General features: G+C 40.0%; 3 protein-coding genes across 3 annotated transcripts; all 3 read left to right on the forward strand.

Moving 5' to 3' along the window:
- Positions 1 to 74: 74 nt before the first annotated feature.
- On the forward strand, positions 75 to 6,842 carry acmsd (aminocarboxymuconate semialdehyde decarboxylase). The gene is made up of 10 exons (XM_063499857.1): positions 75 to 131; positions 1,205 to 1,249; positions 4,604 to 4,700; positions 4,790 to 4,839; positions 5,030 to 5,266; positions 5,407 to 5,500; positions 5,669 to 5,764; positions 5,938 to 6,110; positions 6,333 to 6,431; positions 6,780 to 6,842. The coding sequence occupies exons 1-10, from the start codon at positions 75 to 77 to the stop codon at positions 6,840 to 6,842; spliced, it is 1,011 nt and encodes a 336-aa protein (XP_063355927.1).
- A 4,843-nt stretch (positions 6,843 to 11,685) lies between these two features.
- On the forward strand, positions 11,686 to 20,008 carry LOC134644174 (cyclin-T2-like). Its single transcript, XM_063496932.1, has 7 exons — positions 11,686 to 11,864; positions 12,609 to 12,690; positions 12,782 to 12,910; positions 13,208 to 13,268; positions 14,470 to 14,532; positions 15,972 to 16,411; positions 19,898 to 20,008. Exons 1-6 carry the CDS (start codon positions 11,707 to 11,709, stop codon positions 16,061 to 16,063), a joined length of 585 nt encoding a protein of 194 aa, XP_063353002.1. The 5' UTR covers positions 11,686 to 11,706; the 3' UTR covers positions 16,064 to 16,411; positions 19,898 to 20,008.
- Positions 19,872 to 25,256, forward strand: LOC134644173 (cyclin-T2-like; the record flags this gene model as incomplete). The annotated part of the gene is made up of 3 exons (XM_063496931.1): positions 19,872 to 20,061; positions 20,230 to 20,300; positions 21,979 to 25,256. Coding segments are annotated over 3 exons (1,632 nt in total), but the record flags the coding sequence as incomplete, so codon positions are not given.
- Between the last annotated feature and the right edge of the window lie 186 nt (positions 25,257 to 25,442).

The raw sequence follows: 25,442 nt of genomic DNA on the forward strand, positions 1-25,442 counted from the left end.
AATGTGCCCACAGTTTTTCCCAGGATACCTCGGCCAGCAGACCTTTACGTTTTCCGTGAATAATAATCATAAGGATGAAGGTTGATATTCACAATCATATTTTACCAAAGGAGTGGCCCGACCTGAAGCAGGTAGGCACTGTCACAGACAAGATGATTTGAGTTTTAATGTCACGGAGCTCGAGTGTTAAATAAACCCACAGTCTGTAGATCAGATCTCACCTGAAGTGGGTCAGTGGGTTTGAGAGAAACATCTTTGTGTCACTTCCCTGGCAGATGGAGCTTGAACTGGGGCTATTAAATGCTACTAACGTTAAATATATAGACTTTTCAGCTGGCTTGTCAGCAGGGAGATTAAAAGTCCACCGCCTAAATCTGTCCTCTCTATGGATGGTTAAACTTTAATCAATAGACGTTGGACTTGGTTTATCTGTTCCTGCCCTTATGTCTCTGTCACTGCCTGGCTAATCATTTCCCACATTTAAAGCTGAACAGAAGACATGAGCTAAAGCCTGAGTCCTCCCGCAAGATCTCCCGCATAAAAAAAACTTAATACAATGCAAATCATTAAATCATGTGGCATTCTCTACACCACATGTTTTATTGCAAATATGTCTTCCTCTATGAAACATCATGTCTGTAAGAATCTTTTGCAAAGAATCTGATATTTAAAAATTTACATTGGCTGGAGTTGGTAAAAAGGGCCTAGGGCCCTAAGCACAACATTATTTGAACTTGAGATCAAGTCCACAGTTAAACTGGCATGATGACATTTCATTTAAAGCAACCTTTCACTGAAACAGCTTCTTGAGGCCACAGATCCACACATCAAACACCGATGTAAAACCCATCTTGCAACTGGAAAAACAGAAGCTCCTCAGTGGCATTATCCAAGTACACAGTACAGCTGATCTGCATGGATATGAAAAGGGGCTTTTCTGCTGTATTGCTCACGTAGCTCATCTGCAGCTTCATTTGTATGCAAAAAGTGTCAGCATGCTCAAAAGGCAATATCTTTTAGGTATTCAGGGCACTGGAGTGGCCAGTCGTGTAGGATGATGACCAAACCCTCACAGATGGGATAACAAAATCAACATTTTCTATCAAAATGAAACAACAAATATGCAATCAAATATATGGCTGATATTTATATGTGATACTTTTAAACTCTGGGTTTGTAATCCTGTATTTTTTGTGTGTTTCAGAGGTACGGCTATGATGGGTTTGTCCAGCTTCACCATCACTGCAAGGTAAGTCACTATTTCCTCTGCTTTCCTATGCAGCTACAGACAGGGTGCAGGTGCAGGAGCACTTATGCACTGCACACTTTGTTGAATACACAGCAGATTCATCCCAGCTGGCGGCTGCACCCACCCCACAGACCTGCCAGGCTGGTCCTGGCTATGTGAGCAGCTGCAGAACTCAGCGAGGTGACACAGCATCAGTCAAGTGATTCGGTTCAAACAGCTGTAACACAGCCCGATACAGAGCAGCTTGGCAACTTTTAGCCCCAAACATGGGCTGAGCATTTTAGTAACAGCAAAGTATACTTGACAATGAACAGTCTATTCTTCAGAATTAATGCCTAAACTTGGATAAGCAATGAACTTGTGCTTGTGTCCTTCGTAGTAAAGATCTTAGAGGAGTCCAGGCCTTTTGGATTCACCCAGAACATTTGTAGTAATATCAACTGTCTGCTGCCATCATGTGGCTCAGTTTTGTTAGCAAATCTAAAAGTTACGACATGTGCTTTAAAATTACACACTAACCTAATTTCAAAAAGGCTGGGACACAGCATGAAATGTATATAAAAACAGAACGCAGTGATTTGAAAATCTCATAAACCCATATTTGATTTACAGCAGAGCATAGAAAACATATCAACTGCTTAAACTAGGAACACGTACCATTCATTTTGAATTTGATGGCAGCAACACATCTCAAAAATGTTAAGAAAGGGGAGATGGGGCCATCTTTACCACTGTGAAGCGTCCCCTCTTTATTTAACAATGGTCCGTAAATGTCTGGGAGCTGCTGGACTTTTGGAAGAGGAGTGTTGTCCCATTCTTGTCTGGTGGAGGATTCTAGCTGGATCTTCTTTTTAGATTTTGATTTCATGTGCAAAATATTTTCAGCTGGTGAAGGTCTGGACTACAGGTAGGGCAGTTCAGGACTCAGACTCTTCTACTACAAAGCCATGCTGTTGGAATAGACACAGTATGCAGTTTGGCGTTGTCATGCTGAAATATGCAACGACTTCCCAGATAAAAGACGTCATATCAATAGGAGCATATATATGTTCATCTAAAACCTGTATATAGCTTTCAGCATTGATGGTATCTTTCCAGATGTGTAAGCTGCCAATGCCACAGGAACTAATGCACCCAATACCATCAGAGATGCAAGTGCTTTAAGTGGGTGTTGAAAACCAGCTGGATGGTCCCTCTCCTTCTTAGTCCAGAGGAGGAAAAGGCCATTTTTTCCAAAAGGAATTTCAAATTTAAACTAATCCAACCACAGAACAGTTTTCCATATTGCCTCAGTCTATATTAAATGAATGTCCGGAGAGGACAAGACTTTTTTGGATGATGTTCACATATGGCTTCTTCTTTGTATCATAGAGCTTTAACTTGCACTTGTGGATGGCACAGTGTCTGGAAGCGTTCTTAAGCCCAAATCACATGCATTGATTTCCATGACAGAATTGCCTCTGTTTTTAATGCAGTGCTGCCCGAGGGTCCGAACATCAGTGACATTAGCACTGATTTTTTAGTTTTGTCCAGATTCTCTGAATCCTGCTGATATTTTGCACTAAAAATGATTAAATATTTAAGTCATTGTAATTTATTGTTGAGGAACATTATTCTACTACTTCTAAGAAAGTCTTCCTGTCTAAGATGCACATATTTTATGTGAATATGTTTCTGGGATCATTGCAGTCTGTTTTTATTTGCAAGTCTCACAGCATCCCAGCTTTTCAAAAGTAAGGTTGTAACCAATGTTCCCTCTAATTTTTCATGTGTCTGAGCGATCACACAAACTCCCTGAGCGGTCCCTTGGACCACTGTGAGCGACATCAGACGTGTGCACTGTGGTCATGCCAGCATCTAATCCATCCAAGTTACATGGTTTATTAAAATAATCAAATTACAGCATTTATGTTAGACTACTTTTAATTAACTGCTTTAGCCCACTTACAATGAAAATGTAAAAAAATCTTGTTCATGACATGTATGTTAACACTATTGGAAGTAAAAATAACTTGAACTCCAAATTTGAAAACACAACTTTCTTTCTTCTTCTTCTTTTTATAAAGCTCTGACTTGTACTATGAGTATGAGTCTGTGGTCTGGGAGAGAGTCCTGTAACTCTCTGTCTGCAAAATACAGTATATAATGACCAATGTTGGGCAATTAATTATATAGTTACTTCTTCAAAAAAATACCTCAGTTTGGCAAACAACAAATTTTTTTGCAGCAATTTTTTTTTAAAACGCAGCCAAGGTGTTTTTAAATAAACATTTCAAACTATTTACAGAACAATCAGCTGTTCTGCATCAAATCTGATGCCACACAAATTATTTGTGCCACTCCAGAAAATAATTTCTGTCCACTATGAGATAAAGGAGAACAACAGCCTGATACCTGCAGGCCTGACAACAGGAGATGTGTCACTCCTGTAACACCTGTAACATTCAGCAGTCGCCTCATTGTTCTGACACACACAACAAAACTATTGACTACACTACACACCAACTACACAAGATTTGCGCTAAACGTCTCAAATCTCTCACATCTCAAAACACCGCCGTCACTCCTAAAACTTCCCCCCGTTTCTTAACAACTAGATGCCACGTTGCCATATCATTTTTGATTGGTCCACATGGTACATTTTTCGACCAATAGGAAAGGCTGTGGGGGGACGGGTGGGGAGGTTGTTTTTGCTCACAGGCGGAGACTGCTTTCCAGGGTTTTCCTTATAAAACGCCGTTTTAACCGTTTCTTCCCGCAGTAAATATAAACAATGATATTATTCAGGAAGAAAAACAAACATTGCAGATATTTTTATCATAACTCTGGTTTTACGTGGCCTATCAACACAATTTAAAAACTGGTATAAAGTCCACACTTTTTCAGTCAGTTGTTCCGTCTGTCCTGCTCACATCTCCAGTGGTTGTACACGGTGTCATTAACGTGGCTTCACTCCACATCATCACGCCGCTTTGCCAGCTAAAACTCCGGTGTCGGCACATAAGGACGCTGTCATAGCCTGTCAACGACGTTGATTGGCTGCGTATATACGAATGTGAATCGCATCATTGGCTGGACTATGGGATAAGGTGGCATCGTTCTAATCCCATACGGGAGCAGCCAGTCACTTACTGACGAACACTTTAAAACAGAATTTTTGAAGTTTTAATTTTAATTTCAACTCAGATTTTCTGTGCGCAACGACCGGGCCAGCAGTGCGCAATTGCGCACGTGCGCAGCTTAGAGGGAACATTGGTTGTAACTGACCAATAACACAAAGGAAAACTGTCCAAAGACAATCCAAAGATATTAAAAGAAACTAGAGCTGATAGTGGTCTTAATGTTGTGTTTTAGGGCGAAGCAAAGATGATGAAGGATGGGAAGGTTTTCCGGGTAATACAGGAAAACTGCTGGGATCCAAATGCTCGCATAAAGGACATGGATAAACACGGTACATGCACAGACACAAATGACACAAAGTTTGTTAGTTTCATCCTTTAATCAGTGACTAAAAGCAGCATTTCTTTTCACGGCCTGCAGGTGTCGCGCTGCAGGCCCTTTCGACCGTTCCTGTGATGTTCAGTTATTGGGTAAATGCACAGCCAGTCACAGCAGATTTGGTCAAAAGCTGTGTGACAAAGTGGTGTCTACTGTGTGTCAGATAACTGAGTTGTGCCTACCACTAAACTTTGCAATACTACAAGCTGCTTAATGATCTTCTTCAATCGAGAAGTCTTCACAGATATATTTGTGTATATTCATCGTGTGTTTTGATTGCAGGCTAAGCCTCACGACACACTCGATCTCTGTGTCCTTTTGAATGACGACTTGGCTGAGACAGTGCGTAGCCACCCCAAGAGGTTTGTGGGCCTGGGCACGCTGCCCATGCAGGCCCCTGATTTAGCTGTGATGGAGATGAGGCGCTGTGTGAAGGAGCTAGGCTTCCCTGGGGTCCAGATTGGGTCACATATCAACAACTGGGACCTCAATGCCTCTGAACTCTATCCCTTCTATGCTGTAAGACTTTACACACTTGCATAATAACATGGGGTTATTGTGATAGTGTTTTTTAATTATGCCTACATTGGTTCCAATAATTTTTCTTTATAATTATGGCCTAATTTCTTATTCATTTCTTATTCTGATAAACACTACAGGAAGCAGAGGAGCTGGGCTGTTCCATATTTGTCCACCCATGGGACATGCAGACAGATGGGAGGATGGCAAAGTACTGGCTACCCTGGCTAGTGGGTGAGGAGGATACTGGAGTGGGAACAGAACATACTGACTATTACATCTGGTCCAGCCAACTAAAAACAACACTAATATTAAAACAAGTCAGCTTTCATGTGCAATTTAGTGCATTGTGATGGAAAAATATTAATGTTTATATGTTTTTAAATGTTTTTCTTTCCTTAGGTATGCCATCTGAGACAACCATGGCTATTTGCTCGATGATATTTGGTGGTATCTTTGAGAGATTTCCAAAACTGAAAGTCTGCTTTGCTCATGGAGGTATAAAAAGATAACACCATGCTTTAGTTTACTATTAATATCACAGCAGTATATAAAAAACATTAGGCAGCCAAATTTTCAATGTATTCTTCCTTTATGCTTTTCCTTTAAGATGAAATAAGTTCCTGTGTGTTGATATTTGACCCTTAGTGCCTGTGTTCACGTGTATCCAGGTGGCTCTTTCCCATTCACTGTTGGCAGAATTGAACACGGCCACAAAGTCCGCCCTGACCTTTGTGCAGTTGACAACGATGTCAGTCCACGGAAATACCTCGGTTCTTTTTACACCGACTCCCTGGTTCACGATCCCGCCTCCCTGAAGCTGCTCATTGACATTATTGGAAAAGTGAGCTGGTGTCCAACATTCATTCATTCCACGAGTCACACCTCTTTGGTGGCGAGAGAGGATAGATTCAAAACACACTGAAGAGTACTGACAATTTTAAACACAGAGAATGTGGACTGTGAGAGTGTATGCTGATGTGTGGAAACACTGATGTTTTCAGGATGAAGTTATTCCTGCTTTCACAAAATCTTCATTTGCTAAGTTCACATTTTCCTGTTCCAGGATAAAGTGATGCTGGGAACAGATTATCCATTCCCACTTGGTGAGCTACAGCCAGGGTCACTCATTGAGTCGATGGATGTGTTTGATGATACACTAAAGGTAGCATTATTTTCCTCTCGTTTACTTAAGCAGCACAGGAGAAAGGGTTTGTCATCATGGTGGACTCTACCACACATGGAAAGAAAGGAAAGCCAGCCATTGTACATCATGTAAAACCTGAACCATGTTTATTGAACACTTAACCAATAAAACAAAACCAAAAAACCCTAAAACAAATTTTACATTTACATATATGTGTTTTAATTTGTGTATGTGTGTATTTTTACAAAATAAAATACAAAATCTCATGTATCAAATATGATATACTTGGCATTACAGTTTTCTGTAGATTTTAATGACTGATTTTTTTAATACCTTCAAATAATGACACTCTCTTTTGTGTTACAGGATAAACTGCTTGCTGGAAACGCACTAGAATTCTTGGGACTGAAACGGGAGCTTTTTATGTAACATGATACTGAAATACCACCAATGGTCATTAAGTACAAAGGATTTTATTTTGCAAATATTTGTGTTTGAATGATTTTTTAAAAGATTCTAATTATGGAACATTGTTATTCATGTTTATCATCAGAAGGTAAGCACTGTACTCATAGAAGAGACAGCTGATGTTGCTATTTTCAGAATGTAAAGATGTAATGTTATCACTCTAAGTTAGTCCTGCACAAATTTTAGAGTAATTACGGTATAGTAATTGTAATGTTGTAAATGTAACAGGTTTTCCATCTGTTTGAAGTTGCAGCGTTTCAGTAGGCTCTAAATAAAAATGTTAATATGATGCAATAGGCCACTCTGCTGCTTTGCTTCTTCGTCACTTGTTTTGAAGCAGTATTCTTCTTTCTTATAGTAAAATAGCTTTGGACAGATGCATCTCTCGTTATTCCATCAGTGATGGGAATAACGACGTTACAAGTAATGGCGTTACTTTTTTCAGTTACGAGTAATCTAACTAATTACTATTCCTATCGTTACAACGCCGTTACCATTACTAACAAGAAAATGCAGTGCGGTCGCGTTGATATTTTTCAACAAACAGACGGTTGAAGCTGTCTTCAGCTTACCGCATCTTATATCAGTTGCACGGAAGTAGCTCTAAGTAATCTGGGCGCTACAGCTTTAAGCAGCAGCGCACTCCCGCGGAGGGCAATCACTTTCTGTCCGACCATCACTTTTTGGCACAACACCTGGAGCTAAGGGGGCAAAACAATCGTATGAGTGCTGCTGTTTGACTGAGGAAGAATAAAGTAGTCGTGGTAAGTCAATCACATGACCACTTCAAGATGACAAAACAACAAGGTGATATATACCAGTTTTTAAATTGTGTTGATGGGCCACGTAAAACCAGAGTCATGATAAACAATATATACGCGGCGTTTTTTCCTCAATAGTTTCGTCATGTTTACTGTCTAAGAACAGCACTAGCAAGCACTCTCTGCTTATGAGCAAAAAATTAAAAAACAAAACAAAACAAAAAACAGCCCGTTCGTTTTGGTGAAAAAATGTACCATGTCAACCAATCAAAAATTGATATGGCAACATGACATTTGGTTGTTTAGGAAGAGGGGGAAGTTTTAGGAGTGACGGCGAGAGAGAGAGAGAGAGAGAGAGAGAGAGATAAAGACAGCAGAAAAAGAGAGAGAGCGAGTTTTGAGATGTGAGAGATTTGTGACGTTTAGCGTGTTTGGAGTGTGTAGTTAGGTGTTGTCTTGTGTAGTTAGTGTGTAGTGTTGTGGATAGTTTTGTGTTGTGTGTCAGAACAATGAGGCGACTGCTGTCTCCAGGTAGAAAACAGGAGTGATACACCTGCTGCTGTCAGGCCTGCAGGTATCAGGCTGTGATGTTCTCCTTTATAGTGGACAGACATTATTTTTTTGGAGTGGCACAAATAATTTGTGTGGCATCTTATTGAAGAACAGCTGATTGTTCTGTAAATAGTTTGAAATGGTTATTTAAAAAAGGGTAAAATGTAAATGGCTGCAAATAACTTTGTTGTTTGCAAAACTTGTGCATAGGATTTTAAAATTGACAATTTATATTTGCATTTAAAGTTATGACACATGATTCATTAAAGATGTTTGTGGTTGTTACAGTAAAAAATATAACTTTTTCTACTCGGATTTTATGGTTTTTGTCTGATTTTAGATCAATTGTGTTAATACAGTCAAAATGAAAACATAACTGTAAATTCAGACATGTGAGGTTGTGCTGAAAAGAATGATACCAAACAAGGCAAAGGAAATAGTTTTTAAAGGTGAAATGTAGAGGAAACATCAAAAGTAGTCAAAAATGGCCAATTATACCCTGGACCCCAGAGGGTTAAACATTTTTTTTTAAAGTAACGCAATAGTTACTTTTCAAGTAATTAATTACTTTTAGAATCTTGTAACTCACTTACTAACTCAGTTACTTCTTTGAAGAAGTAACTAGTAACTATAATTAATTACTTTTTCAAAGTAACTTGCCCAACACTGGACATAATACAGATAGGGGTTTTTGGCCTGCGACTTCTTTTGTTCGTTACTTGTCCAGTTTCCTCATTGTTTATAAGGACACACTGCATTGCACTGCAGCTAATAACTCTTTGGGAATCAACTTGTTGATACAAAAATATCATTCCATCTCTGTCAAACTGTGTTATTGTTTCCTTTTTAGCACAGCTTCTACCGCTTCAACTAAAGTGGGAAAAAATTGTGTGTTTTTGTGAAAAGCTGCAAGTACGAAAGTGCCTAAAGATACAATTTAAAAATAGTTTTTTGTTGTTATGTGTGGACACAACACTGGTTCATCTCTTTGGGTAGATACAATGGTACAAATGGTCAGGTACAAGAACTGGACCAAGGACAGAACAAGCAGCCAATGTCCAAAGAAAAACTTTGAAAACCTTCAAAGGTCTGGAGAACTATTGTGAAAGACCACTTCTCAAAATGACAGTACAGTCTGCTGTTAAAGTTTTGCAACAGCTACCTGTCATGCTTAGATTTCATTTAAATTGTTTGCATTTTACTCTTACAACCTTAGAGGGTGAGGCCCCCACTTACATGATTGAATTGCTTCACATCCTACATTACAAGCCAGGTTTTTAGGGCCACAGATCAGGGCCTTCTTATGATTCTGCATACCTGTCAGAAAACTAAGTGATTGTGACAATATTTGGGTCGTGCTATGTGTTTTATGTTCATTTTGCTTGCTTATATGTATCTTGTGTCATTGTTATAATATTGAGTGTTTCTTACTGAATCTAAAGCAATTTGTGGCTGTTCTCATTTTAAGAAGTGCTGTATAAATACAATTTTACTTACTTACTCAATGGAAGCTAAAGTTTGTTCTTATGGTTCAATGGTCTTTGTGTCTCTTTATGTATTTCCCCTTTCTCTCAGAAGAACTGTTATTTTAACTGCTCTTCTGTCTCTTCATTTTTCTGGATCTCATCAGTGAGCCATTCATAGATGAGCATATCAGTAGTTTGTGAGCCACACATTCCTGACATGTTCATTTTTACGAAATGTGAGACACTGTCCAGGTGTGTGAGACAAAGGGACGAGAGATAAAATCCTGTTTAGTTCCATAAAAAGTAGGACATCTAGCCATCCAAAGCGGGGATTATTGTAGGCGATCAGTGGTTCCAGCCTCTGAGGAATAAAAGATAAATGTATTAACTTCAATTTTAAATCATTAGCAGTCTTTAAAACATTAATAAATGTAAATTACAATGTAGTTTTAAAGCATCTTTTTTGACTTTAGGAGCAACAGGCCATGATAAGACCTCAATATAACTCCAATATACATTGGTGTACCCAGGTAGAGAGGTTGAAAACCTTTAATTTATTTGGAAACACATCAGTGAGGATCTCACCTGATCTCACAACACCTAGAAGTTACTCAAGAAAACACAACAAAGACTGCACTTGAGGAAAGACTTGAGATGACGGAGGACATTTGGCATGTCGACTACAATCCTCAGCAGCTTCTACAGATACAGTTAGTGTTAGAGTGTCTTCAGGTCCTCAGTCACAGTGTGGCATGGAAGCTGGACTGTTTAAAAGCTCCAATATATCACTGGAGCAGTCTTCTCATCAGTACAGGAGCAGCTAAGCCACAAGGGTTGTTAGGAGAACCCACAATAACATTAAGGACAATACACACCCATAACACAGTCTGTTTATGCTTCTTCTCTTGAGCAGAAGTTAAAAGAGTCTGAAATTCAGGACTAAAAGACCCCAAAATATTCTTCCACAAGCAATCAGACTCCTGAACAAGACATACACTCACCCACTGCTACTGTTGACTCCTTCTTCTTTTGGCTAGTCTGTTTAAGGTTTGCCGCAGTGGCCAAAGTATTTTATCTGCCTCCATCTGGTATCGCTTGCATGCTCTTCTGCCACAACAACCCTCCACGTGTCCTTTTTCACTACATCCACAAGCCTATTCTTTAGCTCAGGAGGTAGAGCACGTCATCTACTAACTGGAAAGTTGGTGGTTTGATCCCTGGATGCCAAATATGCTTGGGCAAGATACTAACCCCAAGATGCTCTTGTATGGGTCCATCAGAGTGTGAATGTTTGATAGAATGTACATAGCATAGAAAACAAAATTGCTTGGGTGAATGAGGCATGTTGGGTAAGTTCTTTGAGTGCTCAGGCAGAGCAGAAAAGTGCTATATAAGAACCAACAGCATCTTCTGTGGTCTTCCTCTTTTCCTCCTGCCTGGCAGCTCCACATTCAACATCATTTAATATATCCACAATCACTCCTCTGCACAAGTTCAAACCATTCAAGCCTTGCCTCTCAAATCTTGTGTCTTAACTGCTTAACCTTAGCCATCCCTCTGATATGCTCATTAAGAATCCTGTCCATTGTGGTCACTGCCAATGAAATTTATAACATCTACAACTAGGCTTCCCGGCTTTTTGTCAGGCCAAACCATCATCCGTTATTACACTAATTAAGATCTGTTTCTAGACTTGCGCAATACAAGGGACAACTAAGGTTTTCAAGCTTAGACATTTTTTTAAACTCATTTCACTGTTTCTATTTATGACTTGCACTTTCTTTTGTCCATTTCTTTTTTTTGCATTTATATAATTGTTTTGTGGGAAGGGAGGCTGGGAAAATAAAAGTTTCATTATACTGTGTAATACTGTAAAACTGTAAAGCATTATACTTATTTCTATCGTGCATGTGACAATATAACCTTTGCAATAAAGCAGTCTTCATTCATTTAAAAACCGGGCACAGAAGTCGGAAGAGTTGCGTTTCCTGTGCGACACTGACGTCATATCCTCTTTCTTGATGCCCAAGCGAACGTTGGAGAGTAATGGCGGCGTGCCGGGGGTCTTCGTCGAAATGGTTTTTCACCCGGGAACAGCTCGAAAACACGCCGTCTCGCCGAGGTGGAGTAGACGCAGATCGAGAACTCTCCTACCGACAGCAAGCGGCAAATCTGATCCAAGATATGGGTCAAAGACTCAACGTGTATCCTTTGTAAATATCTCCTCCTCCTCCAGCAGGCTGGACGGAGACATGGCGCTAACTAACCGTTGGCTAGGCCCGTTAGCTGATTTTGAACCGCTTTTGAGGTTAGGGAGCTTGACGCGGGACTTTTCAGTTGGTGTGCTTTGTTTTGTTATGTTCTTGAAAATGTTTAGCTTATTAAGTGGTTTACCTTTAAATACAGTAATGCCTTTCACTCTTAATTGTTTTCCGTTTGGCTTCGCGCTAATGTAGCATGCTAGTTATTTCCCTAGCTAATAGCTCCAGGTGTTGTGCCAAAAATAGCGTGTTGAAGGCCTTGAAGCGAATTTGCAGCTTCGAGTGGCCCACAAAAATACACAGCTTCACAAAAAATCATTTATTTACTGGATAACGTTATATTTCCATAGTTTGGTCTGTAGTAAAAAAAAAATTTAAATCCATTATTTTTCTCTTCTGATTTATATTTATGTCGCTGTACCAACATAAATACAAACTTCCGATTTCTCTCTACACTCCGTGAGTTTTGTTATTTAGGCCGTTATTTAAAGCTAATAAGATGCGAATCGTGACTCTATAAACTGTCAAATTGCAGTTTATTTTATTTTTTTTTAAAGTTGAGAATGTTGACGTATATCGGCTCCTTCAGCTGGTTAAGACTGTGTGTATGTTGACATAAATATAAGAGCATTTGTTTTGGTCTGACCTTAAGCTTAAGTTGAAATATTTCCTTTACTCTCCCTTCAGCTCTCAATTAACAATAAACACAGCAATCGTTTACATGCATAGATTTTATATGCACCATTCTTTCAGCAAATTCCATAGGAATGTAAGTAGTAATATAGCTAGCTTCTTGTTTGCCACCAGCCACCTGTTGAGTAGATTTGACAGATATGCTTACATTTTTAATTTTTATACAGATAATCTCTCCAACCACTCTATTCTTGGCTGCAAAAGTGGAAGAGCAACCTCGGAAACTCGAACATGTAATCAAAGTTGCACATGCTTGCCTAAATCCCCAAGAACCGCCTCTAGACACAAAAAGTAATGTAAGTATCGGCATCTGTGCATATTGTATTGTTTAAAAAAATTCTTTCCAGTTGTCTCAGTGGTCATGGTTTGCCTGTGTTAAAGCGGCTGGGCTGCATTTCCCTACGCTGTAAAACGGTTCTGATTATTCTGCACTGGCCTGCAGTTGGTGTGTACAAATACACCCATCAAGGCTTGCAGTAATAGTGTAATGAGCCTCTCTGTTTGGAGTTTTGGCCATTTGCAATCAGATGTTAGGGGGTTAGATTAATAGACACATTACAGTTGTGTTGTAATGACTGTCTATCAAACTTCAGGCATACCTCCAGCAAGCTCAAGAGCTGGTGATACTTGAATCCATAGTGCTGCAGACCCTGGGTGAGTAGTGGTGACTGGAGTGGATGACTTGAGAGCGGTTTGTTTGTCAATATCACTGGTTAATTATAAGTAAGGGAGTAGTGCTATTGATTACTGATGAATTTGTTTATCACAGCCTGCTGACTGAAATGTTTTATTTGCATATGGTTGTTTTCACATACATGTTTTCAGTGAATCATGTAAAGGTGACATGTCATTCTCTTTTTGCTAATGCTAGTTACGAATGTGGCACTGATTTTTATTTTTATTTTTTCTCCATCTAATTGCAAAATTCTATGTTGAAACGAGGGATGCACCGATCCAACTTTTCCCATTTGTGATACCTAAAGCGTATCTGCTGATACTTTGTAGTGATTTTATACCAGTGTTGAAATATGCATTCTTCACTAGGAAGAGACTGGGGATAGTTTTTCGTTTGTTTTTAATGTAATGTTAGGCAACATGAGATTAATCTTAAACATCACTTTCTTAGATTATATGTAAAACAAGAGCCAAGAAAGGAGTACCCTAGATAAATTAAATTTCGTGGATCTGCAGTGATTAGTAAAATGTTACATGAAAACTTACACAAAACATTTCATTATTTATTGTGGGTAAATAGATTTATTAGTGTTATTTCTTTCATTTATTTGCTATAGCACTATTTGAGCTCAAAATGCACATAGCTCTATGTTACAGTCATGCTTGTTTCTCCTTTTGTTCCTAGACTAGAGAAGTGTTATGTAACTGCAAATACTGTACATTACATAAAAGCTTCCCCACAAGTGCCCCAGAACAATCATCCTTCTGGCTTCTACATCACACGTCTGTGAGACAGAACGAGATAGAGTCAAATAGATCGGGTGTAGATTGGGAGATTAGCCTTGATATTACGCCAGCTTTTTGAGTCACAGTTGGACAGATACCAATCCCAGTATTGGATTGATGCATCTCTGGTTTGACTAGAACAGTTTGTGCTCTCCTACTTCAATTGTGGAAAATCTGTTTATACAAGTCAATTAAGTCTCACTTCAAATGTACCCAAATTCAGTATCAAGCTCCAAAATCTACTTTTAACAACAGTACACAGATGTGTACTAATATTAATTGATTGCAAATTCACTTGCTTTTTACCTTCTTTTTTTTTTTTTGAATCACAAAATGACATGTCACCTCCCAGCTATGTCTGTGTTGAACTCACCTGTCATGTATTTTGTTCCAGGCTTTGAAATAACTATTGATCACCCACACACTGATGTGGTGAAATGTACCCAGCTAGTGCGAGGTAGAGGCTTCCTTCTTTGCTCTTTGTGCCCTCTGCTCTTGTTTATCCCACCTCAGATGTGGGTGGGGAGGGGGAAGAAAACCTTGCTGATGTAATGCTTACGTGAAAACACTTAACCCTGCATTTTGTTTTTTCCTTCACATTGTTTTTGACATAGCATAAACAGCCAACACTTTTTAAAGCAAGACTGAGATGAAATTAGTTTTGAGATATTACTGTTTCATATAACTAGAATATAACTGTAATCTTTAATAAACCAAGAGCTGCAAAAATTCAGCTAGAAACTGTTTTCAGATGTATCTTTGTTTCTAATAAAATCAACAGAATGTGTGCTTTTAAAAAACGTTGTCTATCTTAATACTGCCAGGCTAGATTACCAGCAGCTATAGTCCTAAAAAAAACCAACCTGGTAGCTTTAAATTTCCCTCATACAAATTAATGATTGTCTAAAACTTTTGTTTGTTTGTTTAGAAATGGGAGCTGCCTTTGTTATTGATAAATTGCTCCAGTACTGGTGGATTTTGTGTTAGCCCTCATGCAGAGCATGATTTGTCTGTCTGACTAAACTGTAACCCAGAGTCCATGCAGCCTTTGCAGAGCAGATGAGAGCAAAGAGAGAGAAATCACCACTCAGAGCTGTGCATTTAAGTGTTCTGAGTTTGGAATATTCTTAAAATAAGACATAATTATGAGCTGAAATTATATTTTTAAATTTCAGATTACACAGTTATTTTCCTGTCTCAGAATTAGCCTGCACCCTATTTCATAATGATATATGCATCCTCATGGCATTTGTGATCATTTGACAAACATTTATTCCTATTATACTTGAGTTGGTGAAACCCTTAACAAAAGGACTATATTTAGGTTGCCAAAAATTCCTCTGTGCAGGAAAAAAAATACCAAAACATTAATATTTTCTGTCATCCAGGAATGTATTGCTACCATTCTACTTTGTGCACATGACATATAAATCACACTTGTTTATGAATACAATTCAAAATGAACAAAATGTTAATTTCACTGTTTACTAGACAGTAGTCTATAAGGGGTAGTATTAAATTTGTTGTTTGCCCTAAAGGTTGTTTTTGTGGTGTAGACTAAGGACAAATTTACAGTCCATGTCTGGTTACAAACACGTCTTTACATTCCCTGTTGCCCCGTTGTATTACCTTGGTAGTGGCTTTAATTGGCTATAAGCCCTTTTTTGAGATTAACATTTCTCTATTCAGAAAAGGTACCACAGCTTTTAAGTTTCCAAAATGTTGGACTAGCTTAGCTCAGTTTTTTTCCAGTTTCGGTCTTGCCTTAATTAGTGCGTTGGAAATCTGCTTAAATGCTAAACGTGACATTCTGTCCTTATATTAATGATAAAATAATTTTGGTTTGCAGATAAATTGATTTTACTTTTCCTTCTGTCTTTTTCCCCTCTCTTTCAGCAAGCAAGGATCTGGCACAGACTTCCTATTTCATGGCTACCAACAGGTTGTTATCCTGCCCCTCTTTGTTGCACTTTGACTGCACACCATAGCTTCCTGTAATGCAGGGTACCCTTTCAGTGTCCAACCGGCCCTACTTGCGCTGGTGGTTGTTGGGACGCTTGCCTCCTCCCCTCAGCTCCCCTCCCTTCTTCCAAGGTAGCGGGACGTGGTGGCTTGTAGCGTTACCGGCCCCAGTTGCAGTGCGGTGTATTGTACAAGGGACCACGTGTTGGCACAGATGGGTTGAATGCAAAATGTGAAGTGTAGTGGTGCGCTTGAAACCCACACGTTTGTTCGGTTGCGAAAAAGTGCATAATTCTAAAAGAAAGACACTTTGGTAGCCTGAATAGCAGCTAAAGATTTCACAGATGTAAACATTTCTCATAGAGGGCCTTCCGGTAAGTACCGCAGATTAATTCTTAAAATGTTGTTTTTCATATGAATCTGTTCAAAATGTATCATCTCTTTAGATATCTTCAGCCTTTGTAATGTTTGCTTGTCATTAAATGCACTTCTAGTTCAAAGTTGATTTAAGCTTAAGAAAAAGCTAATTATAACCCATTAAGGACCTGCAAAAAATCAGGGTTTTACCATTAGCCCAGGTTGGTCCACTTGAGCCACACCATGCTAAGTCAAGCAATCCTGACATGCATTTCCACTACAGCCCTACAGCAGGGTAGGAGTGAGTGACACAGCCTCAACAATATATCACCATAATTTGCGATACTGATGTTTATGACAATTTAGAGAAAGAGATCATGTTTAGCGGTTATTGCAGCTTGCAGGCAGCAACATTTAGTGCAGATAAAATGAAGGACGTTTTACATCTTTCTTTTCCAGTGAGCTGCTGTCATTTATGACAGGTTACATAAATAATGCTGCCAGCAGTAGCAGCATTATATTGCAATGGTAGGAAGAGAGCACAAGAGTAGCCAAAGTAGACTTTTCAATTAAATTTGAAACAACTTTATAACTAAATTAGGTCTTCAGCAGCTACATGATTTTGTCATATAACTGTGACGGTGCTGTGAAAAATGTTTTTCTAGTTTCATTTTGGCTCAAGCTCTTTTTAGTCACCCAGTTAAAGCCCTGCTCCTCTACTGTGTAAGTGAATCGGGAGTATAGGATCATATTGTTTTCTTTTTGCTTGCTTTTTGTTTTGTTTGGGGTTTTTTTGGTGGCCGTTTCCTTCGTTGCCAGGTTTCAAAAAAGGTTGGTTTTGATTTTTGTGAACGAGGCGCTCTCATGACTCAAGTGCCGTCACTGACCAGCCAATCGGTGCCATGCAGTCTGACGACGTCACAATTTAGTACCTGCTTAGATAGCTTGGAACTCGGCCTAGCAGGCACTACTTTAGTACCTGGTACTATGACCTAATGGAAGGCCGTGGCGATTCGATCCAAGTAGGTACTAATGGAAAAGGGCCTTTAGTTTGACACCTGTGTTGTTAGCGTTTCATTTTACTGGTTATTAGCTGTTCATAAATGGCCTGTATTTGTATAGCGCTTTACTTAGTCCCTAAGGACCCCAAAGCGCTTTACACTACATTTAGTCATTCACCCAGTCACACACTGCTGATGGCAAGCTACACTGTAGCCACAGCTGCCCTGGGGCGCACTACAGAGGCAAGGCTGCCGGACACTGGCGCCACCGGGCCCTCAGGCAATGGGTGAAGTGTCTTGCCCAAGGACACAACGACCGAGACTGTTCGAGCCGGGGCTCAAACCGGCAACCTTCCGATTACAAGATGAACTGCCAACTCTTGAGCCACGATCGCCCCAATAACAATAGTTGAACTCGTTTTCTGCGATTGAAAACCAAACCTTTGCTGTTGTAGGATGCTTTATTTTGAAAGCTCTTCAGTAGTAAACTGCTCTCTTCCATGAAAAGCAGAGAAGTTGCAGCAAATGGAATGTGTTTATCGCTGCATTACTGATCTTTATCAGTGGTTCAAGGAAATGACTATTATTGCTGTGTGGTGCAGTGGAAAAACAGTTGTACCATTTACTGCATGGCTTGGCACAACTTTACCTCTGCTATGGAAAAACCCAAATATGATGCGTAACTAATTTCATCAAATCATTTAGTGTGGGTGTGGTTTTTGAATGTAAGGTCAAAAGGACATGCCATGTTTCTGAGGTGAAAAACCGGGTCCTTAACGGGTTTCTTTTAATGTAGGTGGTAGAGGAAATTGGTAACAATGTCTTTTTGTCTTCTGAAACTTCAGTTTACAGTGTCTGGATGCTGAGTGTGAGTGGTGGAAATGTGTTGGAACTTCAAATGTAGAAAACTTGTAACTCAAATTTATTTTGACTCAGTAATAAGGATTACATTAGATTTGTTTTCAGTCAAATTGGTTAAATATACATTTATATAGAGAGCAAGCATATAAAGCATTGGCTTTGATAACTGTCATCATCACAACACTTAGACAGATTCCAGGCATTGTACTCTCTGCAGTGTTTAAAATGCACTGATGCAGAAGTTATTGAAAGCTGTTTTTCTCCCTACAACGGCATTAATAATTTATTAAAATGTTGTTAAATTTAACTATGAAGTCGACTGTCTTCCTTTAGGCTTTTTGATTATGGATTAAGGTCCCATTAGCAGTGAGATGTTGTGCAGAGATCTAAATCGTGGCCTCGGTACACTTAAAATGTCCAATGATAGCTCCTACAAAAAAAGCCCCCCCTCCCCCCAATAATTAAGAACCTAACCTTTGTTTTTCATATATCTTAGCTGTCAGTGTTTAACTGGTAATAGTAGTTAGTCTGTATTCTGCAGTGACCCTTACAGGTCAAACCTGTGCAAAACCACACAGAGCACAATGGCACAAAAGCTCAAAAACACCCTCAAAAAACACAGGAAAAGTGATTTTTTTATTTTTTATTTTTTTTTTTTTTTGGAACACAATAACTTGATGGACCAGCTGCATAAGTGACAGTCCTAACAGTAAACGGCCACAGTATTATTTAAATACACACATTACGTTGACTCTTTTTCTCCCTCTAACACTGATAAACCCTCTGCTTCCTCTTAGTGTGTCTCTGTGCTTCATATCTTCTGGTTTCTGTCACTTCTGCAGCTGGTCCATCACATTACGCGAGTTAGATTTTGTTTGTTCAACTTCTGTTGTGCTTTGTGTGCCTTCGCAACATTTTCCTATTTGCTGGCATTTACTTACGTTTCAGTACATTTAAACTCGGGGCCACCACAGTATTCTCATGTTTGCAGTTGAGTTTTACAGATACGTGTCAAACTGAACTGAAGTTATACGTATTTAATTAGGGTTTTAAACTTCATTCAGTACAATCATACCTATACAACAGGGCTGTTAAGTTGTATGCCTTCATTGCTTTGATGTTGAGCCACCTGATTAAGCAATTTAAGCACAGTTCAGAGAGAGAAGGGGGGGCAGGGGGTGCTGTAGGAAGATACCCTTGTCAGATAACTGTACGATGATGTCATTGTTGCATGGGTGGCCTCATTATCCTTGTGTTTCGCAAAGACATGACTATGATACTATGAGTGGAGTCATTCCCTACTTCACTACCTTTTTGTTGTTCTTGATATTTACATTTGTTTGTTGGATTGATTTATTACATTTTTATGATACATGTTTCTTACTTTTAGACACAATTAGAATTATCTCCTTATCATACCTGCAACCATACAGCTGTGCTTGTATTAAGTCTTTTACTTTATAAAATCCATTTAACATGAACACTATTTGAAAACAATGAGTCTTGCAACCTGTTCCAACATTATATTAAAGCTGTCGGCCCCCTCTTGTTTCTCTCCTTTGTCCACATGTGGGACTAATCCCGACCACACTTGCACTGAATCAACTGACTCACGTGCCTTTACCATCACACAACGTGCAGTCTGCACCTCACTACCTTCTGCCTCCAGTACAAGCCCACAGTGATTGCCTGTGTGTGCATCCATCTGGCGTGCAAGTGGTCCAACTGGGAGATCCCGGTTTCTACTGATGGGAAACACTGGTGGGAATATGTGGACAACGCTGTCACTCTGGAGCTGCTTGATGGTGAGACAGAATTTTACCTTTAATTCAGAGTAATCTCTTGCAATTTGCTTTAAGTTCTTTTCTTGGTTCTTTTGTAGGCATACTTAACCAAGGACGAGTTTATAGAACTAACGGCTTTAAAAGTGACATCAGAATTTTTTTAACAACATGCATATCCTGCATTTTCAGAGTTAACCCATGAGTTTCTGCAGATTCTGGAGAAAACACCCAGCCGACTAAAGAGGATACGCAACTGGAGGGTAGGCTGGATTTACTGCCCTGTTTGTTAGCCATAAATGTATTTATATTTTATTTTTGCAGTATTGGCAGCAGGTTTTTAAATTGCAAATACCTCATGTAGGTGCTGTTAGAGAACTGTAGCCGAAATCTTGCCACATTGAGCATTACTGCCAGTTTGTGTAAGTTATTAAAGGGCTAGTTTGAGTAGAGATAACTGACTGATGCGCAGCAGGAAAGGTTATATATGGAGCCCAGATGGTGTGAATAATGAGACTTTAGACAGAAAGTTTGTTAAGAGAACAATGTAGGCAAAAATCACGTAGCTGCTGAAGACCTGAGGGGAAGTGGAACAAAATAAGTCCAACCACAAAATAAATAAATCTGCTTACGTTAATTTCACTGCTTGAATATTCGTTATCAAGAAGTTTTTGAAATCCCAGTGAAGGGAGTCCCTTTTTAGATAAGATAATATAACTGTTTATTGTCATCACACAGTCATACCTGGTACAATAGTACAGTGAAGTTGGAAACTGTCCTGTGTTGGCACTACGCACAACACGACAGGGGTGGGGGCAAGGATAGCATGGACATGTGGTCTGACAAACCTAGTTGTGGTAGAGGGGCTGCTCTGTGGCCTTTTTGGATGTTGCTGTAGGCTTTATCCCGTGTGTTTTTCCCCCTTGTTGCACAGTTAATATGCTGTTCAAATCTGCGGAATACTGACCTTAAGTCAGCATGGTTGAAGTCTTCGTTTAATCCTTTTAGAGGAGCCTCTTAGAGTTCATTTTAAAGATTCGATTTCAGGAGTTCCTCCTTAGGTTCCACTTTCATGGGGACGGCAAAAAAGATGTCCGTAATCCAAAGACAGGCAGAAGGGGGGAAAAAAGAGAAAAAGGAATGGTCCTACAAGCTCGCCATTTCACTACAAAGAAGATCAGTTTCAGCACAACAACAAATCTGACCTGTAGGGCCAAGTCCAATAGCATTTCAATTTAAATTCAGTTTACCGGTAAACACATCTATGATTCCACTGTTCCATACAATAATGTGACTCTGATCATTACATGATCACATTTCACAAAAGTACAGTAGTTCACTTAAATTGCTCATTGTTTTAGGTACATAGCCTGAAGTGTACAGATAAAGCTATGTTCAGGTAGTGTTTGCAACAAACAAATACCGAAACAGCATGAAAAAAGGCAGCTGTCTAACAGACAGCACAGGCGAATTTAAGCCAACAAGTAAGAATAATCAATTAAGTGTACACTGTTTCAAAAAGAGCATGTTTAAGTGATTAAATAAGCTAGAGTGTACGGAAACAATCGTTCTTGAAGCAAAGTATAAAGAATAATGCAAATTCAATTATAGAAACAACTGACCAGCTGCCATTACTATCGCCAAAGGTTCGAGACACTTATTGCTGAATTACTACAATTTTTATGGTTCATTTGAGAGAAGGAAAGAGCCGTGTTTCCCACGCCGTTTTCGACGCCGTTCATGCTTATAGCCACAGCAGAAGCCGAATGCCAAAAGTTTTCCTCCACACCCAGGTCTTATCTTATGCAGCAAATCAGGAGAGGGACCTCATATCAGCTGACGTAGGTCATGTGGCAGTGTGTAGTTGACGTGGGTTACATTTGCCATCATCTTACAGCTACAAAAACCAAAGTCATACCAGCCTTATTTTCTGTCCTGCAGGCAACGCAAGCTGCCAAAAAACCTAAGACTGAAAACGCCCAGATGACTGACAACTCATTTCCTGGACCTTCACTGGCCCAGGACCAAGCTGATGCCTCACTTCCTGGCGTTCCTTCTTCCAACCCAGGGTTTTCCAAAGCAGGCACTACCTTTCCTATGCCCATGCTCAGCCAGTCCGGTGGAGCAGCTCTGGTTCTAGACTCCATAGCCGCCACATACAATCCAGGTAGCCACAGTGAATGGCCCCAGGGCAACCAGAGCCAGCAAGGATACTCTACCACCTGTATAAAACAGGAATCGCTCAGCATCCCTATCCCAGAATCTTTGCAAACCTCTACTTCCTCTTTGCTTCAGCATCCAATGGTATACAAGACTGAAAAAATAGATTTCAACCCAGTCAAACAAGAACAAAAGGGAGCTGGTGGGAGTGGAGCTGCTAAGCATCAACTAGCACCTCAGTCTGCTTACCCTCCACCAGCTCAGCCGTCTCCAGCTCAGAAGCTGTCACTGGATAAATACAGAGAGAAACATGCTGCAGAGCTGGCTGCCTCCGGGCCGAAACGTAGGCAGGAACAGCATGGTGGAGTAATGGACTGTGATGTAAAGGGGGATTTGTTGTCCTCCTCCTCTAGCTATGCACCATCCATGATGAGCCAAGGAGACAACAGAAAACAAACAGTCCATGGCAGTGGTGGCAGCGCCACAGCTTCCCCAATGAAAATGAAAGTGCCCTCCTCATCTTCGGGCCAAGATAGACGCCATCACAGTGACAAACGGGACAAAAGCTCGCTTAAAGTTCGCTTAGCTGTGCCGGGGTCCAGCAGTGGTTCCCAGCTGGATAAAAGCAGTCAACAGATGAGCAAAGATGAGCTTAAAATGAAGATTAAAGTGTCGTCTTCTGAGCGTCACAGCTCATCAGATGAAAGCATGGGCACCAACAACAACAAAAGCAAACATTCCAGCCCGATGGTGAGCAAAGAGAAACATCGTGGGGCAGAGCACAACCCCCATCGCCACCATAAACACAGTCACGCCCCCACACACAGTGGCAACGGCCGCGGAGCTACAGAGGGCTCAGGCGTTGGGATAGGCCTGCTGCGAGGTCCTCCTGGACTCATCAGCATGGAAGGAACAACACATGGGCCTCCTGGACCCACCTCTTCATCTTCATCACGCAAGAGGGCATATCCAGAGCCCAGCCACAACCACCACCCTTCGGCCTCATCCTTCACTGCTAGCTCCAAAGTGAGCAAACTCTCCAAGGGTGGCTCTAGTGCTGCAGGTACTTCATCTTTTTCTTCCCCCTCTTTCCCTCCTTGCTCCTCTCCTGTACTGCAGTGTGTCTCATCTGGCTTGCAGCTCTATGGCTAACCTCCTTCCCTCCCTACCTTCACCCCACCCTTCTCCTCCTCCTCCTCCTTATTCTCGTTTCTCCTCCTCCCCTCCTGTCACACCCAGGTGGGCTGCGGACCTCTCAGCAGTACCCTCCTCCTAGTGAATCGCCACATGAAGTGGGAGAGCAGAGACACTGAGTCCACCCCTCTGCAGCCATGGCCAGCACAGGAAAATGGCAACAAACTACACACAGTTTAAACTTTAAAGACTATGCTCACCTCTTTGTTAAGTGCCCTAGAAAAAAAAACCTCTATGTGATGATAAACCCTTTATTGAAAGGCAGAAAGTTATCTGCAAAAAAAAGAGTATTGTTGGACTTCTCAGCTTCTGAGATGTGAAAGATGAAAAATTATGCTTCCTGACTGTCACATCTCTGGGCTTTGGTGCTCAGTCCTCTTTCTGTTATCGTGTTGAATTATTGCTTTGTTATTCTTCCTCCTCAAATGGGTCTAGGAACGTGTAAAAGGTGGTTGTGTGTTTGGGAAAGCTTGTTTCCATCAGGGGGAGAAGTTCTTTCCCTACATGTCAGATCTCCATATGAGAAAACACAAGTATTACAAGTTCTATAAAAAGCAAGGAAGGTGCACTTTCCTTATTTTCTTCCTCCTTTTTTTTTTTTTTTTTTTTTTTTTTTCTAAGAACTTATTTTCATTGAATCACATTTCTGTGGTTTTATGGAGGAAGATGGTGGCCAGGTGGAGATGCCTTCAGTTTGCTGATATTCCATTTAGTACTGTTGATGGATGCAATTTTTTTAGGTGTTTAAAATTCATCTCCTAAATTACTTTCTTGTCTTGGTTTCTTTTTATACTTAAGTACTGTGCGTATGATTTGCATGTTTCGATCAAAGGGATTTGGAAGGAGAGCGCTAACTTGCTGTTTACAAAAATGGAGATAAATGTACATACGTTTTTGTATGTTTAAAGAAAAAAAAAGCTATACCATGACTACTCAGGTTAGGAGCTGCTTGTAAGTATAACAAGATTATTGTAATACCTATAAAAGAGTTTTATTTTGTTGATCAGTGGAGTGGGCATCATCGGGTAAATGATCGAAGCATTCCAGTGGTGTGTGCTTCTTACAGCCTTGCTATAAGACAGTGATGTACTGTAGGTTTCCATCAGAGAATATTACTTGATTCCCTCAGCAACTGGCACATCCGACACCTACTTATCACATAAGAGCGATGCAATTTGTACCAAAAAAATATTTTTTTGGACCTCTTAAGTAGACTTGAAGCTGGATGCCAAAGGTTGTGCCTCAACAAGGAAAAAAATAAAGCTGGCAAGGACAGTAGTTGTGCTATTAAAGTTTACATAACCCTTTTTATTTTAACTGCATCAGACATTTCATGACATAAAGCTGTAGCCCTTTAGATAAAAAAGGAAATGCCCATTGTTCAGTGACTGATTCACAGGGTACTGTTCAGGATGAAACACTTGTTGGCTCGCTTTCATTTAGCTGTGAATAATTGGCCACAGGCAGATTGACCTGCCTGATATGTAGGTGACCTCAAATATCTGCAATGTAGACGTGCTTCATAGTTTTTGTGTATCACTGACTTTCTTTTATTCAGTTGGTTTTATTATGTTTGCAGCCCTGTCCGTGTCTGGACACGGCTTTATTATCACTTTCATACATTAAACACTCTTCCGTTGTAGATTCTTGATATGATCCAATCTTCTCTGTTTCTGACCGGGTTACTTGTTTTATGTTAAGCGTGTGCAAAATACAAATTAGGCTGAGGCTATATTGTACCCTGATTGGGGATTTGCATTTGGGCACACAGGATTACTGCAGTTGTAGAACATAAGCTACTCTTCACATCCTTTTTCTCCATTTTTCATTTCAAAATTCCAAATAAACTTTAATGTTGCCACTACCCTGACACAGAATAAGTCCTGGTGGTCTTTGTCATTGAATGCAAAATAAAAATGTTGTACTGTACTGATTTGTAGTTAAATTTGAGGAGACATGCTGTTTTTTTCCAGTGGCATGATATTTAAACAGTTAAATGCTGAATTCTTTGTGATCCAATATAAAGGTATGGGGGTCACTGAAAAATGATG

Source organism: Pelmatolapia mariae, linkage group LG16_19 (genome assembly GCF_036321145.2).
Source record: "Pelmatolapia mariae isolate MD_Pm_ZW linkage group LG16_19, Pm_UMD_F_2, whole genome shotgun sequence".
NCBI classification, from domain to species: Eukaryota; Metazoa; Chordata; class Actinopteri; order Cichliformes; family Cichlidae; genus Pelmatolapia; species Pelmatolapia mariae.

Bases quoted from the DNA above. Each gene is read 5' to 3' on its own strand.
- LOC134644174 (XM_063496932.1), top strand. From the start codon at position 11,707: ATGGCGGCGTGCCGGGGGTCTTCGTCGAAATGGTTTTTCACCCGGGAA. The intron at 12,691-12,781 runs GTAAGTAGTAAT...ATTTTTATACAG, and splicing joins TCAGCAAATTCCATAGGAAT to ATAATCTCTCCAACCACTCT. The intron at 13,269-14,469 runs GTGAGTAGTGGT...ATTTTGTTCCAG, and splicing joins CATAGTGCTGCAGACCCTGG to GCTTTGAAATAACTATTGAT.
- acmsd (XM_063499857.1), top strand. From the start codon at position 75: ATGAAGGTTGATATTCACAATCATATTTTACCAAAGGAGTGGCCCGAC. The intron at 1,250-4,603 runs GTAAGTCACTAT...GTTGTGTTTTAG, and splicing joins AGCTTCACCATCACTGCAAG to GGCGAAGCAAAGATGATGAA. The intron at 5,267-5,406 runs GTAAGACTTTAC...TAAACACTACAG, and splicing joins AACTCTATCCCTTCTATGCT to GAAGCAGAGGAGCTGGGCTG.